Genomic DNA, 13,410 nt, shown 5'->3' on the forward strand with positions numbered 1-13,410 from the left:
CATCAATGGGGCACATTATGGGACACGCAGCAGGGAACATTATAGGACAAACAGTATGGCACATTATGGGGCATACAGGAGGGCACATCTTAGGGAACAGCAAGGAACATTATGGGGCACAGCAGTGCATATTACAGGGTACACTGCAGGGAACATTATGGTGCACACAGCAGGGCGCATCTGTGGGGCACACAGCAGGGCACTTCACGGGGCACACAATAGGGTACAGGGCACATTGTGGGGCACACAGGGCACATCACTAGGCATACATAAGGGCACAGGGCAAATAACTGGGCACACAGTAGGGCACAACATGGGGCACACTGCAGGGCAGATCACAGGACACATGGCAGGGCACTGGGCATACAATAGAGCACATCATGGGGCACACAGTAGGGCAAATTTGGGGGGGGGGTACACAGCAGAGCCCACAGTAGGGCACATCATGTTGCACAGGGCACATCAGGGGGCACAAAACACAACACAGGGCACACAGCAGGTACATTGCTGCAGTACTTTCCTGACATATTGTTTCCCAGTACTGGGATCCTCCAGACCCATCACTGCATTTCTAGACTCCTAGTGCAGGGTATGTAAATAAATATTCTAAAATTCAAGTTTACACAATCTCACCTGATACTCCAATAATAATGAGACATTCTCATAGCTTGCGCCTCCACCCGGCCCCTCCTCTCTTTTGTTCATTTCTAGTTGATGTCACACACAAGCACCTGGGGTGGATGGCAGGGAAGAAGGGACAGGGAGCAGCAAGCCATGAGAGGTCTGTTGACAGCCACTTCTTACACAACTTTGCATGTGTTGGCTGAGCAGAGCCTCTCATGGGGCCCCCTATTGGCTCCAGACCCTCTGGCAGTGCCTGATAGGTAAGTTTGCCCCTGCCCACCAATGCACCCCCATATCATCAGAGATGCAGGTTTTTGAACTAAGCATTGATAGCAAGCCAGAAGGTTCCCCTTCTCTTTAGTCTGGAGGACATGGCACCCATGGTTGCAGAAAAGAATGTCAAATTCTTCTGACCAAAGAACAGATTTCCACTACAGACCATTTTAAAAAAAGCTTTGGCGCACAGAAGACAGTGGCATTTTTGGATCATGTTCAGATATGGCTTCTTCTTTGCATGATAGAGCTTTAGCTTGCATCTTTGGATGGCACAGCAAATTGTGTTCACAGACATTGATTTTTGGAAGTATTCCTGAGTCCATGCAGTGATGTCCATAACAGAATCATGTATGTTTTTAATAAAATGCCATCTGGGGGCCCGAAGATGATGGGCATCCAATATTGTGTTTTGGACTTGTCTCTTAGGCACAGAGATTTCTCCATATTTTCAGAATCTTTTGGTGATATGTATTTTAGATCAGCGGTTCCCAACCTTTTTTGCACCAGGGACCGGTTTCATGGCAGCCAATTTTTCCAGGGACCAGGTGGGAAATTTCAGAGGTTAGTGATGGGATATTCACAGAATTGGTCCCCAGTCCCCCTTCACACCACAACCCCCCTTTACAGCACAGTCCCCCCTTTATATTCGTGTCTACAGTCCCCCTTTACATCTCAGTTCCCTCTTTAAAGCAGTCTCACAGTGTCCTCAGTTCACCATCACATCACAGGCCCCCTTGCATTATAGTGCCCTTTACAGTGCCGTCCCCTCTACATTAATGTAACATAGACTGCACTGTAAACTGTGGGCTGTGATTGGAAGGGGACTGCTCTGTAAAGGGGCACTGTGATGTAAGGGGACTTCTCTGTCATGTCCTTCACAAGGGGACTGCACTGTGATGTAAGGGGCTGCTCTGCCATGTGAAGGGGACTGCATTGTGATGTAAAAGGGACTGCACTGTGATGTACTGTAAAGGGGACTGCACTGTAAAGGGGCACTGTAATATAAAGGGGACTACACTGTAAAGATTACAGTGCCCCTTTACAGTGCAGTTCTCTTTATATCACAGTGTCCCTTTGGAGTGCAGTCCCCTTTATATCAAAGTCTTCCTCTCATCACACTACCCCTTGACATCACAGCCTTCCCCCCATCATAGTGCCCCTTACATCACAGCCTTCCCCCCATCATAGTGCCCCTTACATCACAGCCTTCCCTCCATCATAGTGCCACTTACATCACAGCCTTCCCCCCATCACAGTGCCCCTTGCAGTCCTACCCCGCCAATGATGTCATCTTATCAGCAGGGCAGGGGGGAGGAGGAGCTGGGGATCTGAACAGAGGGACGGAGCTTCCCAACATATCATGTTAACAAGTTGGGCAGTTCCTGCTTTCTGTGCAGATCTCCAGCTCCTCCTGCCCCCTGCCCTGCTGATAAGATGACATCATCATCAGAGCACGAGAGCGGCAAGAGGAAACACAGGCATGGCCGCAAAACAGGAGATGAATGGTGACCATGGCCTGTGATAATCCTGTCCGGACCATGGTCACTGCATGCCTCCTGCCAGTACCAGCGGCCTTGGGACTCCTGCTGTAGATGATGATACAGTATATTTAAAGTTTCTGCAATTTTACATTGAGGGACATTATTCTGAAATTGTTTGACAATTTGTAGAAGCAGCTTTTCACAGATTGGTGAACCTCTGCCCATCTGTACTTCTGAGAGACTCGGACTCTCCAAGATGCTCTTTTTATACCCCATCATGTTACTGAGCTGTTGCCAATTAAACTAATTGGTTGCTTCTTTGTTAGTGCCACCTACTTTGCTAGCTTTTTGTTGCCCTCTCCAAACTTTTTTTTTAGATGTGCTGCTGCCAACTATTTCAAAACTACCTTATTTTATTCTTAAAATGGTACATTTCTCAGTTTAAACATATCTGTTTTCTATTTTCTATTGTGATTAAAATACGTGTTTATGAGATTTGCAAATCATTGCATTCTGTTTTTTTTTAAATAGATTTACACAGTATCCCAACTTTTCTTAGAGTTGGGGCTGTACATTGCCAACATAAAAACATAACTGATAGTAACAGTACATAAATATAAAGTGCTCTAGTGCTTTCACACTTCACTCCATCCAAAGTGTAGATAGTGTTTTCTATTTAATATTGTCTATTATATCACACACAGTCTAATTCTGTCTTCTGTGCTTTCTGCCTTCAATTCTACCATCCACACCCATGTCTCCACTTCTGATAGTTGCTTTACCACTTTGTGAAGTGAAGTCTCACCTTCTTTGTTGGACCTCTTATAGATAAGATGATCTATATTCAGTTTTACCCCTGCAAAGGTTAAATACACCTTCTGGTCTCCCTTATGTGTTACCATTAGTTTCTCCTATATTATGCTCAAAGCAAAGCATGAAATAGATCCATAGAATTTTCAGTAAATTAATGCTTTATTAAAACCTATAGAAAAACAATTACACTGTAAGGTGCAATTTACTTCATGCACTGAGATAGTCAGCCTGTGTAATCCTGAGGAAATTTATGGACACAACACGTTGGAGGAAGTCAGAGTGATGTCATCATGCACGTAGGAGGAAATCGAATGTACGCTTGGGTACACAGCAGCAGCATTCATACCCAACAGGGCTTGTTTACCCTTGTGATGACCTCCGAAGTTACTTGATAGGCAGTGAGGAGGCAGTATGCCACCACCTCAAAACCTTTTTAACCCCCATCCAATGCACGCGGTTGCGGATCAGCCCCGTTCAGCTGAACCGGCAGTACCGAACAGTGGAAATAAATTTTGGTGCAGGATATGGACACCCTCATCTGCTGTCTTTTGCAGGTTGACTTGGTGTGGTTGGGTACGGTAAAAATGCACCTCACGCACGTGCTTTTACTGCCCCCCAACAACAAGTGTAAACAAAGTCTAAGTGATTAAAATTTCCTTTATCAATAAGTTAGGTCTGTGAGTGTAACGTACATGTGACATGATGTAACGTACATGTGACGTAAATGTACAGATTTGAGTAGATAAGATGCGATTAGTGGCAATATGTAATCATAACCTTAGTGGCATTCCATTGTCATTAAGGATGTATATTCAGTCAGAGGTATTCAGACAGGAGCTCATGGATTAGAGCTCATCAATTGGCATCTGAAAAGCCTGGCTTCCTCTGGAAGTGACACCTTTGTGCTAAATAAGGTTTTGTCACCTTCTGGGGAAACCAGTTTAGGAGGAAGTGGCTCCAGACATTTCGGCTTCATGACAGCAGGGAGCTAAAAGTATATCCATCCATCAAAAGGGGTATGTTTCATCTCTCATAAAAGCTAAAATATTAGTTGCAGAGAGATGAACATGCTTCCTTCAGTTTGGGCACTCTGTAGGCTACATCAGCATATAAAAACCATATTTGAAGGCCTGGAAAAAGCAGGAAATGGCTAGGTGGCGCTGGATTGCGACAGTTGAATGGTGTTTGGTACTGTCGCGATCGGGCCGATGCGCTGGTGTTGGAAATCCAATCCCCGACTTGGTGTTTCAAGCCGGTCTTAGTCCAATTGAACTTAGGCAGGTCAGCACCCAGAACATCCTGTGGGCAGGTACAGGAACACCCCCCAGGGTCAATAGGCCAAGGATTAATGTCCCGCCTACGTCCATATCCCCATAAATGGAGTACCCAGGCACTGGGACATGTGCGATTCATATGGCGCTGGTTGATCGACCAACGGATTGCTGACTTTTCTGACTTGCTCCAGTCGCAGGGTAAATCCTGGTAAAGTTTTATTCTGTCTTTTATTCCCTTTTATTCTATAGGGAATAGTCATTTGTGTGTCTTCTTGAATTTTTTGTATTTCTGCTCGGTCAAGCTCCAATCTGTATGCAATTGCACTGTGTGTGGGCAGATTGCATGCTGAATGTAAAATGTAACAGATCTGCCAGACGGAGATCTGTGGGTGTGTGGTGTCTCAGCAGACCATTCTGCGGATAAACTGCTGGGTGGTGGCAGGCTACCTTGTGTGGTGTGTCTGGTGTGGGGGTGTGTGGACAGTGGAAGAGTGATTAACATCGGGGTTCAAGCTGTAGGATAGCTGGAGGGACTCTAGAAGGGTGTGTAATTACTAAGCTGGTCCTCAACTCTAGTCAGTGCACCAGATTTTATATATAAGATTTGTATCTGCCAGTGTGTGTGGTCAGCCAGCTGGATTGGAGTGGAGTCTCCCTCCGGTTGTGGCCAGAGGTAGTGCGGTCTGTGAACGTATATCACGGCTGGTCTTATATACGGTTTTATATATTCAAAGTTAAGTCCCCTTTATTCACTCTTTACCCAAAGTCACGGCCGCATATGTGCGCCTCGGTTAGCTAGTCGCTGTGGGTGTGGTGTGTGGGGGATCCCTGTCAGTGAGCTTTATTCTAGGACAAGCAAAAATGGTAAACCAATTATAAAAGACCATACTTTTTTTTTTTTTACAAATAGGAAGATAATAAGCAAAATAATATGACAGATGTTACCATTGACAATTTCTTCTTTTACCTACATTATGTACCTAATGAAGTGGTTCAATAATGATATACATGTTATTCATACAGTACATAGGAAACACAGTGTTGCACAGCAATTCGCTTAAGGGCTCATGTACACTGCAGCTGCTAAACTGACGTTCAGGAGCTGTTGAGCGTTTTTTTTCAGCAGCCCCTGAACTCTCCTTTATGTTTTCCTATGTGTCCATGTACACAGTCGTTTACAGGCAGTTGAGTTTACAGTCGTTTTTTTGAACGCACCAAAATTGCGTTCAGGAGTAGATTTTACCGATGTTTCAAGCGCCAAACGCTTGTAAATGGGGTTTACCGCGTTTACAAGCGTTTGCGTTTAGATGTGTTTTTTGACAGGTCCATATCCAGATGCTGTCCAGAACCTTTTTTCATCATCAGAAATGCATGCAAAGCGTTTTCCATGCATTCAAATGGACCCAGCACACCAGCGCAGTCAGTTCCAGGTTTTGCGTGAAGGTAAAAATGGTAGAACGTGCTGCATTATGCTCATGATGGGATCCATAGTGAATACAATAGAAAAGACAGGTGATCTCAACACATACTGTTCTCTCTGCTTCTGCTCTCTCAATTTCTCTCAGAATGTCTGAAATAGTTAATTATTTACTATTTTTCAGTGCATTCTGGGCATTTGGGAGGGTCTCCTGAGGTTATCTTTTAAAAATGCTTCTAAATGCAAAAGCTTATAAATGTGGTATGTGGCTAAACTGACGGTTTTTAACCTACGTTTTCTAGCAGTCAGTTTCCATCTTTCAGAAGAGTTTTCCAAATGCCCTATATACATGAGCCCTAATAGTATCTGCTTTCAATGACCTGCATATCACTTGCTGGTCTGTAGGTGGAGCATTGTAAAAAGAAATGGAAAGCATTCCTTTATTCTTTGCTAAAAGGAATTCATTTTATAGATTGTACAGATCATGTGATTTCCTGACAAACCAAGCTAACAAAGAGCAACGTTGCTGGGTAGTTCCTGCTGTGCGTTTGTCAAAGGAAATCTGTATGAACTCCAGATCTTCAAAATGCTCCATGCAAGCGTTTTACTTCTGATGCATTTAAGTTTCTTTGGCACAGCATACTCAGGGAAAATCCTGGCTTGGCCAACAGACGGCAGTCATTTTATGAACTTAAATGTGATCCTTGAAAACCTTGCACACAAGGGCCATGAAGTAACGGTGCTGGTCAATTCAGCCAACCTTATCATGGACACCAACAAAACCTCAGCTTTAAAATTTGAAGTCTTCCCTGTTGCATTCTCAAGAGCCAGAAATGAAGAGCTACTAGAGGAATTCTTACGCATATGGATTTATGATCTTCCTAATATGACCTACTGGGAATTCTTTACCCGAATGAAAAAAGGCACGGCGGACTCCTTGGAGGTACAACATCTAGTATGTGATGGCATCATAAAGAACAAGCAGATGTTAAAGATGCTAAAAGATGAGATGTTTGATATCCTTGTTGCAGACCCACTAGCTCCTTGTGGTGAACTTATCGCTGAGATCATTGGAGTACCATTTGTCTATTCTTTTAGGTTCTCAGTGGCTAATATTATAGAAAGACTTTGTGGTCAGCAACCAATGCCATTTTCTTATGTACCCGCTATAATGACTGGATTCACAGATAGAATGTCCTTTATAGAACGCCTAAGAAATACAATATTTTATTTATCTCAAGATGCTTTACTTTACTCTGTCCTTTCATCATCTTGGGATGCATATTACAGCGAGGCACTAGGTAAGTATACTGGTGGAATTTCTAGGTGCACTATATAGTTCATTCATTATAGAATTATCTTCAAGCTCCTTTCATATGAATATACTGTTAGTGTGAACATGAACAGCCCAAACTTGGAGCCCAAATGTCATGCTTAGGAAAGCATCAGGCCATATAGGACTATTCTAGGGGTAATAAGAATTGTGGGTAAAATTAGTAAATCTCTACACAATGGGAATAAAACTTTCCCATTCTCATTTCTGACAAACAGGCAAGTTGCACTAGAAGGATCTGTGGGTCACTACAGAGGACAGCCAGGTGTCTCACTAGATGAAGATGGTCAGCAGGCATGTAACTATAGCCAAGCAGGCCATGCAGCTGCTATGGGACCCAGAAGCGTAGAAGGCCAAAGCTATTGGACTATACAGTGATTTATGCATAAAATAAATCAAAATATAGATTGGGAACCACTTCAAGATTGCCATGTAATCAGTTTTATTCTGTGCCACCAGTGAAAATGACTTCAGAGGAATACTAGAGACACAGGGAGCCTTCAGTTTTGTTTTTGGGCCCCTGAACCAAACCAATAAATAATATAGGTAATGTAAGAATGATACATGCTAGCTTGATTGCTTTATTTCCAACAAACACTGATTCAAACCTTCTTTCTATATTATTTCATGTTTATAATGTATGTCTTATTATAGGATTCATTTGCATTACATAGATAAAAGTTATAATTATATACTTTTTTTCTCAGAGAATAGGTGCAGGAACCCCTGTCTCTGCCCCTTACCCACCTCCGAGCATCCTCCCTTGGTTCCACCTCCTACCCACCTCCCAGTACTGCCACTTTTAGAGAATACAGAACCAAGTGTCCTATTATTGCAGGTCAAATGTTTTTAGCCTATAGTGTTAGGCTATTTTCTGTATTAGTGAATGTTATCTCTCATGATCAAATGTTCTTCTGGCTATTTTTCTCTTGGGATCGAATGACGGAGAATGATACATTCCCCTGGTGAAAGGCATTCATAAAGCAAAATTTTTTATAAGTATACCCTTAAGTGTATAAATTTAATCTAGGCAAATATAAGGGAACATTAATTTCCAAATGGACCCTTTAGGTCCTCTTTTTTCCATTTTTTCACATTCGTTTTTCAGTAGAACCGGTCAAGTCCGTAGAACTGGACAAAAGTTTCTAGCTTTTGTTTTTTTCTGCATTAACCACTTGCCTACCGAGCACTTTTACCCCCTTCCTGCCCAGGCCAATTTTCAGCTTTCAGCGCTGTTGCATTTCATTGACAATTGCGCGGTCATGTAACACTGTATCCAGGAGACCTTAGCACTGTGCTCCATCCATTCTCTTTGAGCTTACTACTCTACTTTTTGTAGACTGACTGCTCTGTGCGTGAGTGTGTGCATGTCAGTGAGTCCAGGATCCCGGAACGTGGGTTGTCTTCTACATGACAACGTTGTCGATGTATATTGTTTATGTCAGGGGGAGGTTGTCTGTTTCTCTATTTTGTTTGATTTTGTTAATAAATAATTTTTTCTAGCCGCTGTTTGTTCTCATTAGGACCTCTATGCCAGTGGGTTTTCTTTCCCCTGGTTTTTCCTTATTGTAGTCTATGAAGAATCCTGTGAGAACAGCTGAATAAATGGTTGTTTGGCCGATTGAACCTCCAGCTGTAGTGCAAAGTGAAATATTTAGGGGCAGTGCACACTGCAGCTTGAGGTTCACTTGACCGAACACCAATTTGTTTGGCTGTTCGTACACAATTCTTCATAGACTGTGCTCTGTGCTGAAGTCTGTCATATATCTTCCCCCTGGTAGTTGAATGTTCCTAGCCTGTTAGGCTGTTTTATCTGTTGGTGATTGTTAACTCTCATGGTTGAATGTTCCTACAGCTATTTTTACCCTCAGCCCTGGTTCACACTGAATGCGACCTTGAAATCATGCTACTTCAAAGAAAGAATTTCAAAGCCGCAGATCAGTGCGATTTGTACCTCTGATTTCACTGCGGTTTGCAACTTCACTTAACAGAAGTCAATGCAAGTTGCAATGAAATCGGAAAAAAGTAGCACAGGAACTATTTTTGAGATCGCACTGATTAACCTCCTTGGCGGTATTCCCGAGTGTAGCTCGGGGTAACATTTCAGTACCAAAAGCGGTAACCCCGAGCTACACTCGGGAATACCATGCGGCACTGCTCCGGCATGTGTTCTTCACTTACCTTACCCTGCGCTCCCACGATGTGTCCCCTGCAGCGTCCCCGGCCATCTCCTCCGGCCGATGCCGGCATCCGGCTTCTGTGTCCTGTCCCTGTGACGTCGGGACGTACGGGCGCCGCCGCCGCCGGCGGCGGGAAATTTAAAAATTTTAAAAAATGTCATTTTTTTTTTTTTTCATTTTACACAGTAAAACATTGCTGTTTCAACCTATTTCACATACATATTGTCCCTAGTGCTTTGTCCTGCGCCCTGCCTGCATTTTGTCTGTTCTTTCTGCCTGGAAACTGAGAAATGTCCATGGCGTCCAAAAAGTGTCCCTTTAGGTCAAAAGCGGTTTAGATCAGCTAGAGAACAGCGATAGTAAATCAGAACCACTTACAGAATTGAGTGATAATGATTCGTGGGGGAAATTCGTCATCAGAAACTGAAAACGATTTTGCGACTGAGCTCAGCAATGTGCGAACTTGGCGCTCTATTTCACATTTCAGTGTTTTTGGTTTGATTATATTATTGAATTAAATTTTTTATTATTTTTATATTATTTTTATGATTATTTATTAAATTATAATTTATGATTTTGTGTTTCAAATTTTATCATACCCGGGATGTTTACTAGACTCTTGTTCGGACAGATTTCAATGAGTTTTTCCTAAAAATTACAGCCTACAATAAAAAAAAATACATATTTCCATGCAAAAAAATGGTACCGCTTTCAGCACCAAAAATCTGAAATAATCATACCGCCAGGGAGGTTAAGACCGTGTCTTAGAAATATATTAGATGTGACTTCATGTGCAATTTGTAAATCGCATGTAGCACCTGAAGTCACTCCTCTGTGAACCAGGGCTTAGTCCTTATGCCCATTGGACATTTTTACAGCTGTGGTTTTTGGCTTTTGGCAAGGTTTTTTACAGCCAGTAAACCCCCCAGCATGTTATCCTATGTGTCCATGCACACATAGACTGCAATCAAAGTTTTTTGGAAGGGGCATTTTTTGGCCAGAAAAAAACCCCAGAACTAGTGGGTTTCTAGAGGAGCTTTTTAGCTGTAAAAACGCTCTATGCTGAAGCACGCGGCAAAACGCAGTAAAAATCAGCAAACCGTCGTTTTTGGACTTTTTTTGAGCAAAAAAAATATTTTAAAAAAAAATACGCTAAAAACCACAAACGCGAAAAATGCCGCAAAACTCCGCTAAACACTAATGCACAAATGCTAAAAAATGCTGAAAAACTCATGTTTTTGATGCAACTTTACACAGCTAACGTTACAAGGCATTATTAAAACGCCCCGTGTACATGGAGCCTTAGGATCAAATGTTAGGAACTGTTATTTTTGCCTGGCAAAAGGCAACAAAGAAGCAATTAAACACGTTATTAACATTACGAGTGTTATTCATTACGCACAAATGATGACAATTCGCGGTGCTTTTTTTTAATATATAAATAGATCCCTAAAAGTATAACTAAAGGCAAAACATTTTTTTTTTGTTGGAGTTGAGTGGATAGGTATAAGAACATCTGTCAATTTTTTATTGGTGTTTGTGTCCCCATAAGGAAAGTTCACCCTCTCTATGTGTCCTGTTTAATGTTATCACCGAGAGTGAAAGTGAACAAGAATAATGCAGGCCATAGACGGGTCGAAAACCGGCCATTTTTAAAAAACAAAAAAATCGGTCGTTCAATAGGCCGACGTTACCACCAACGGTAAAAAAAAGCAGTCGATTTTCGTCCTGTCTACGGCCGGCCTTTAATTACTTCTGTCCCTGCAGAGAGCTCAGTGATTATATTTGACATGAAAAAGTATTGCGGTTGCAACAGTGTAACTATTTGTATCCATTGCGGATACAGATGTTTTTAATTCGGATACAAATAGATACATTGTTGCAACCGCAATACTTTTTCATGTCAAATATAATAGCGGACTGGAATTCTTCTTCTTCTTCTTTTTCTTCTTCTTCTTCTTTTTCTTCTTTTTTTTCTACTTCTTCTTCTTTTTCTTCTTCTTTTCTTCTTCTTTTCTGCTTCTTTTTCTTCTTCTTGCAGGCCACTGCTCATGCGCAGATTTTTTATCAGTAAAAAGATTGGCCGATTTGCCCATCATTGATATTTTTCCAACTTCACCGATTAAAAAAATGTGCCAAAACCCCGAAAAACGGCCTACCAATTAACCCATTAATGGTGCAAAAATCGGCCGATTTTTTTTTTTTCGGCCGAAAAATCAGCCGATTTTCGACCCATCTATGGCCTGCATAAGTCCTCATGCACACTTGACGTTTTTACAGCTGCTGTTTTTAGCTTTTGACATTTTTTATCTACAGCCAGTAAACCCCCAGCATGTTATCCTATGTGTCCATGCACACATAGACTGTAATCAACGTTTTTTGGCTGGAAAAAAACCCCAAGACTAGGGGGTTTCTAGAGCAGTTTTTTTTAGCTATAAAAACGCTCTAATGCTGAAAACCGTGGCAAAACGTGGTAAAACACCGCAAACCAGCATTTTTGGACTTTATTTGACAAAAAAAATTTTTTATATTGGTCAAAAAAATGCTAAAAACTGCTACAAAAACACAAACGTGGAACAATGCGAGGAAAACCCAACTAAACACCAATGCAAAAATGCTAAAATAAAAGCTAAAAAACGTGACTTTACAAAGCTAACATCACCAGCGTTATCAAAATGTCCAGTGTGCATGTGGAGTAAGGGGGAAATTTTCCAATGGGGACATTAGTTCTAGTGATCCTGGTAAGAACTGGGGATTTCCTCATTTTGGAGAGATTTCTTCTCACATTCTGTTTTGGCTATGAGACAGGAAGTGAAATGGAGATCTCCCTAATGAGATGCAGATGGAACAAAAAACCGACTTATATCCCTCTCTTATACGATCCAAAATGAAAAAAAAAAAGTTTTGCATTAGTTGTACTTTAACCACTTCCCGACCAGCCGTTGCATATAAACGGCCGGACGGTGGCAGTGCAGGGTCGGGTGGCCGTTTATGAACGGCCTCCCCGCACCCTGCTTGTGCACGCTCCCTGGGAGCGCGCAGCACCGCGATCCGGTGCCCGCTGTGTCCTCCGGACACAGTGAAACACCGATCGTCGGACGGGACCTCTGTACGAGGTCCCGATCATGTGATCACTGATTGGCCAATCAGTGATCACATGCAAAGTAGTAAGCAAGATGTCACTTGTGACATCATTGCTTACTACGTGTGAAATCTGTGAATGATCACAGAGGTCACATGGTACAAGGCTACTCACAACAGCCTTGTACCATGTGACAAGGTGTGACCAATCACAGCTCACTCAGTACTTCTCAATGAGTGCAGGAATGCACACAGAGAGAAAGAGAAATGATTGCTTTTACATCCTATATGGGTGTAAAAGCAATCAGTGTAAAAAAAAAAAAATCTTCATCACCCCCCACAAGTAGTACAGTGTCACCATGGTGACACTGTACTGCTAGGGTGACAGTATGTAAAAAAATAAATAAATAAAAAATAATATAAAAAAATAAAATAAAAATGTAAAAAAAATGTTTAAAAATTATAATTTTTGGTTATAAACTAATTTGTTTTTGTTTTTTTTTACTAAAAAGATAACGGAATAAATTTTGGCAAAGATTTATGATGAAATATTATTTATTTGCAAAATTTTATTAAAAAAAACACTTTTGTTCAAAATTTTTGGACTTTTTCATTTACATAGCAAGAAAAATAAAAATCCCAGCGGTGAATAAATACCACCAAAATAAAGCTTTATCTGTCTCAAAAAAATGGTAAAAAATTAATTTGGGTACAGTGTTGCATGACTGCACAATTGTCATTCAAAGTGTGATAGCGCTGAAAGCTGAAAATTGCCCTGGTCAGGAAGGGGGTAAAAGTGTCCGGTCTGGAAGTGGTTAAGCCTAGATTCACACTGATGCGGTTCAGAATTTGCACCACATCATAATCGCACCTGTTTGTTCGAACCGCTGCGGGTATGTATGGTATGTTAACAAGACCCCGAAATCATTTT

General features: G+C 41.8%; 1 protein-coding gene across 4 annotated transcripts in view; it reads left to right on the plus strand.

The window, feature by feature from the left end:
• LOC149460506 (UDP-glucuronosyltransferase 2A1-like) overlaps nucleotides 1-13,410 on the plus strand; it is a 62,985-nt gene that overhangs the window by 27,085 nt on the left and 22,490 nt on the right. Inside the window, exon 1 of one of the 4 annotated variants that reach the window (XM_089679570.1) lies at nucleotides 6,437-7,186. The exons of the other annotated variants lie outside the window; for them this stretch is intronic. Within the exon in view, the coding sequence (XP_089535696.1) occupies nucleotides 6,472-7,186 (715 nt within the window). The 5' untranslated portion in view covers nucleotides 6,437-6,471. Of the gene's footprint in view, nucleotides 1-6,436; nucleotides 7,187-13,410 lie in introns of those variants that run through there. 4 annotated transcript variants of the gene reach the window in all.

This window comes from Staurois parvus, unplaced genomic scaffold, assembly GCF_062004578.1.
Source record: "Staurois parvus isolate SC_StPar_1 unplaced genomic scaffold, SC_StPar_1.0 ptg000227l, whole genome shotgun sequence".
Lineage (NCBI taxonomy): Eukaryota > Metazoa > Chordata > Amphibia > Anura > Ranidae > Staurois > Staurois parvus.